The sequence below is a fragment of the Guillardia theta genome (assembly GCF_000315625.1).
Source record: "Guillardia theta CCMP2712 unplaced genomic scaffold GUITHscaffold_334, whole genome shotgun sequence".
Lineage (NCBI taxonomy): Eukaryota > Cryptophyceae > Pyrenomonadales > Geminigeraceae > Guillardia > Guillardia theta.
The window spans coordinates 1-4,818 of NW_005434343.1; the positions used below are offsets into that span (position 1 = coordinate 1).

At 58.2% G+C, this 4,818-nt stretch overlaps 2 protein-coding genes across 2 annotated transcripts; one reads left to right on the top strand and one right to left on the bottom strand.

The window, feature by feature from the left end:
* Positions 1–175: 175 nt before the first annotated feature.
* On the bottom strand, positions 176–1,404 carry GUITHDRAFT_149352 (hypothetical protein; the record flags this gene model as incomplete). The annotated part of the gene is made up of 4 exons (XM_005818275.1): positions 176–483; positions 605–861; positions 911–1,020; positions 1,118–1,404. Coding segments are annotated over 4 exons (962 nt in total), but the record flags the coding sequence as incomplete, so codon positions are not given.
* Positions 1,405–2,835: 1,431 nt separating this feature from the next.
* GUITHDRAFT_48468 (hypothetical protein) lies at positions 2,836–3,960 on the top strand (the record flags this gene model as incomplete). The annotated part of the gene is made up of 3 exons (XM_005818276.1): positions 2,836–3,124; positions 3,233–3,596; positions 3,774–3,960. Coding segments are annotated over 3 exons (840 nt in total), but the record flags the coding sequence as incomplete, so codon positions are not given.
* Between the last annotated feature and the right edge of the window lie 858 nt (positions 3,961–4,818).

Here is a 4,818-nt window from a genome sequence, read left to right on the forward strand (position 1 = left end):
CCTCCTCACTCATCATCATCATCATCATCATCATCATCATCATCATCATCATCATCATCATCATCATCATCATCATCATCATCATCATCATCATCATCATCATCGTCCCTCTGCCCCTCCACCTTCTTTGCCAGCTGACCGTGTCCTCTTCTAGCACGCATGGCTGCGGACGCACCGGGTGCGCTTGAAGCAGTACGAGCCCCCAGCTGGCTCCTTGCAGAAGCCCGACGGCCCCGCGGCACGAGTTTTTCCCAGCTCGCTCGCCCGCCCGCATCCTCCCACGCCCAAGACCCGCAGCGTCATGTCGAGGAAGCGAACGACCAAGACGAGGAGCGTGCTGCTGTCGGATGAGCCGCACGTAACGTCCCCTCCCTTGAAGGAGCGACGCCTGCCGCCGCTGACGGGAGAGGAAGAGGAGCTGGTGAGCGAGAGGAGGAGGCGACGAGGCGAGTGATCGCGCGCAGGTCCAGAGGCTGTCAGTGCCTAAGAGACGCTCCAACATCGACATGGGCAATGTCGTGATGCTCGGGGGAAGAGGAGGAGGAGGAGGCAGCGGAGAACGTTTTCACTTGCTCTAGGACAAGGCCTGCTGCAGGCGAGCTACCTTCTCCTTGTAAGTTTTCAGAGACTGTTGCGATGCCAGAAGCGCGTCTATGAGCTGTTCCTTGCTCATGCCTTGCAGCTCGCCTCTTGTAGCTCCTGCTGCTGCCCCCAGCTCGACCTGGGCTCCCGTGTGCATCTCACACCAGAACGTCTGGGGAGGAAGAGGATCGCCTGCTGCTCGCACTCTCGCCGGCCCCTTCACCTCGATGATCTTGGTGCGCAGATCCTGTGCCGTCGCCTCCCCGACCGGAACGAGACCTGCGCTGCCGTTAGCGAGCCAAGGCAAGAAAGGCTGCCGCAGGTCGACCTTGCTTGGAGGAGAAGGAGGGAGGAGAGACGGACGCGAGGGAGGAGGCGAGGTTGACGGCCTGTGAGGACGTCTGGATGTTCTGCGGCGCATGATGCATCTCGCACCACCTGCGGCGTCACGCGTGAGAGAGCAGCACCTCCAACAGCTCTCGATGAGGTACAAGAGGACGATGATGCAAGACAAGACAGCAGGCGAGCATCTCACCAGTAAGTTTGAGGTATTGGGTCTTGCTTCACAGCAGGATAACTTTTGGAAGAGGAGGAGGAGGAGGAGAGAATATTCCTCAATACATCAGGGGGTGATGAGGCGAAGGAAAGGAGAGACGGGAGGGCGTCAGCGATCATGCCCTTCAACTTCCACTGAGATGTCGAGGCTTCCTCATCCATCCGAGCGTTCTCGACTTCTTCTCTTCCTCTCCTTCCTTCAGCTGTCGCCATCATCGCCGCCATCGCCATCGTCATCGCCATCGCTCGTACCCACGACCTCGCCATCGCTTCTGGTCGGTCGGATACACCAAACTCCAACCCCACCCTACCCTCACATACCCATGAAAGTACCCACCCTTTGCACTCAACGACATTTTTAGCAAGGAGTCGTATGAGGCCCGGGGCCCGGCCGCCCGGCGGATCACTGACCGCCGGGCCGCGGCCGCGGGGCGGCGATCATGGCATCATGGCATGATGGGCGCCGGGCGATCAGCCTGTGAGCCTCAGCCGCTGTGTGCGGACTCAGGCCGGGCTGAGCCGAACGTCGACGGTCGGAGCTCAGCGTCGGTCAGTGTGACTGACTCGACGGGTCAGTCGAAGACCCGGCAAACAGTCGGAGACCGCTGAAAGGCTTCGGACTGACCGTAGAACAGACAGTCACAGTCACAGTTCAAGGTTCGCCGCGCGTGGCTGCGTCCGACAGTGTCTGAACTCCTTTGACAGTGAACTCACTCATATCGACTCAGTGATCATCGGATTGTGCCGGCCCGGCCGGGCCGCACGTACTGATCCCCGGAGGGCCCGCCTCAGTTACCTTTCAGTGTGTATCCGAAGATCCGTGATCTCTCCCCTCTTTATAACATGTACCCCTACCCCCTGATGAAATGTGACCACCCCTCATCAGGATACCACCCTACTGTCATTCAACAAGCATGTCCCCTTGAAAAATGTACAAGAACCCCCCGATCCACTACCCCCTACCCCTACACCATAATTTACACCCATACTTTGTCATCCATATAAAGGAAATCGAGGGGGGGTGGGTGGTGTCCCTCCCCCCTTTGTACAATGCAGACGCTGCTCTTGTTGGCGGCGACAGGCATGGCAGCCGGGCTGATAGCTCGTCCCTCCTCCCTCTCCTCCTCCTCTCTCCCCTCCCCTTCTTTTCCCTCTTCATCCTCCTCCTACCTTTCTTCTGATCCTCTTCCTCCAAAGCTTCCTCGATCACTTCCAGCCTCTATCCTCCCCCACCTTGCCCAGTCCTGCTGTTCATCCTCGTCCTCAGCTTGGAAACCTTCATCCTCGTGTGATCCTTACAGTCGACCTCTCCACTGTTCATTTCAACCTTCTTCTCCTCCTGATTCTTCTCCCTCCTCAATCTTCTGCTCCCCTCCTCCTTCCTCGTCCCAATACCGAAGAAACCCTCCACCTCTCTCAATGTGCTTTTCTTTCCGGGATCATCAATCCCCCATCTTCAACTTCTGTCATCGAGCTCGACTTCCTCTCCTCTATCCATTCAAGAGGCGGCAGGCCACTGCTAACCCCTCATCATCTTCTTCATCGTCATCATCATCATCCCCTGCATCCTCCTCCTCCTCCTCCTCCTCGGCCAGCGAGCAAGGGCAGGTATCGACTTGTCATCTGCTTCTTTCATGTCCTCACGTTCTCATCCAGCAACACAAGAGTCTGCGGCAGTGGCGGGTGGAGGAGATCGTGCGCATTCTCAAGTTCTCGATTCCCGCCCTCTCCATCCCCCTAGCCGACCCCATCATGAGCTTTGTAGACGCTGTTTGTGTCGGGCAGTACGCGAGCACGCTAGAGCTTGCTGCAATCGGCCCGAACCTCGTCATCTTCAACTTCATCAACTTCACCTTCTCCTTCCTCGCCATAGCCACCACTCTCTCCATGTCCGCCGCTCTCGCCTCCCAGGACCGCAAGACAGCAGGGAGGATCGTCTCCTCTTCACTCCAGCTCGCGCTCCTGTCCGGTGTTGCCATCATCGCAGGTTCAATCTCTCCCCTGCTCACTTTCCCCTCTACCCTCCAGACCCTCACCCTCTCCGCCCTCTCCTCCTGCCTCTCCTCTCCTCTTTCTCTTGTTGATCACACCACAGGAGCAGTCGCGTTCTCCTTCCCTCTCCTGGCAGCCACCGGTGCTGTCCCTGAGCTCCTCCTGGTCGCGCAGAAGTACCTCCTCATCCGCATCTGGGCCTCTCCTGCTGTGCTCGCCACCATGGTGCTTCAGAGCGGCCTTCTGGCTCAGCGCGACTCCTTCACCTGCTTTCTCGCTGTTCTCCTCTCCGCCGCATCCAACATCGCAGGAGACATCTTTCTGATCCGCTTCCTCGGCCTCGGCCTCGAGGGAGCAGCATGGGCGACGCTGGCAGGGAACTACCTCGCCCTCCTCCTGCTAGTCCTGTTGGGCTACACGAGGGTGGGGCAGCGAATGAGGGGGACGGCAGTAGAGCGACTTGAGCTGTCCTTCCATCTGCCGCAGCGAAGTGAACTCTCCTCCCTATCCAAGGTGACGAGGAGAGGGAGGGAGGATGAAGGGAGGAGGGGAGGGGAGGGAGGGATGGGGAGGAGGATTGATGGCGAGGACGAGGACGAGGATGAGGTCGAGGAGGACGAGAGGACAAGGACGAAGAGGAGAAGGGGGCTGATTGCGGTACAGGCTTGTGGACCTCTCTTCTTCGTCTCAGCCTGCAAGAACCTCTGCTACCTCATGCTTCAGTCGGTCGCCACCTCCTTCTCCACCACCACCTGCGCTGCCCACCAGGCGATGTGGAGCGTCTGGACGATCCTCTCCTTCTGCCCCACCCCCCTTGAGCAGTGCGCGCAGGTGGGGAGAGGGGAGCAGAGCAGAGCAGAGCAGAGCAGAGCAGAGGACTGGCGAGGCGACGGGGGGGCAAGAGGAGGCTGTTGAGGGGAGAGAAGGGAGGAGAGGAGAAGGGGCGACGGTAGGGCAAAGGAGTAAAGGGCCAAGGGATGAGGAGGAGCTGGAGGAGGGGGGAGGATGGAAGGAGGAGGATACCCTGACTAGCAGCAGGTGATACTTCCAGCAAGGATTGCCGAGGATGCGGCAGCAGGAGAAGAGGAGAAGGAGAAGAGGAGCTGGCTCAGAGCTCGAGAGTTTGTCAAGTGCCTCCTCCTGGTTGGGTCTGCTCTCGGTCCTGCTGACTTTCAGCTGGGGATGTTCTGAAGAGGTTTCAGGTCTCTTACTAGGAACCATCACAACTATAGTGGTCCAGGTAGAAATCAACATCATCTCGATCTCAATCTCCATCATCATACCATGATGGTTTTGTTCTTCTTCACTTGCTATTTCTTCTTCCTCGTCGTTGATTTCCGTGTAGTTTCCCTCTCTTCTCACCAAAGATGCGACACTCTGGCCAATCATGTCCTCCTTCACGCCGTATATGGGGTGATGCCTATGCCTCCTCCCCCTCTCTCCTCTCCTCTTCTTGATCATTCACCTTCTTCGCAGCATTTCACTTCTTCTCGCCGGTGTCTGCATCTGTCTCGATGGCTCATTGCAGGCAGTCGGCGACCTCTCCTTCCTCTGGCGCTGCCAGGCAGATCTCTCCTCTCCTCTCCTCTCCTCTCCTCTCCTCTCCTCTCCTCTCCTCTCCTCTCCTCTTCTTTCCTCTCCTCTCCTCTCCTCTCCTCTCCTCTCCTCTCCTCTCCTCTCCTCTCCCCT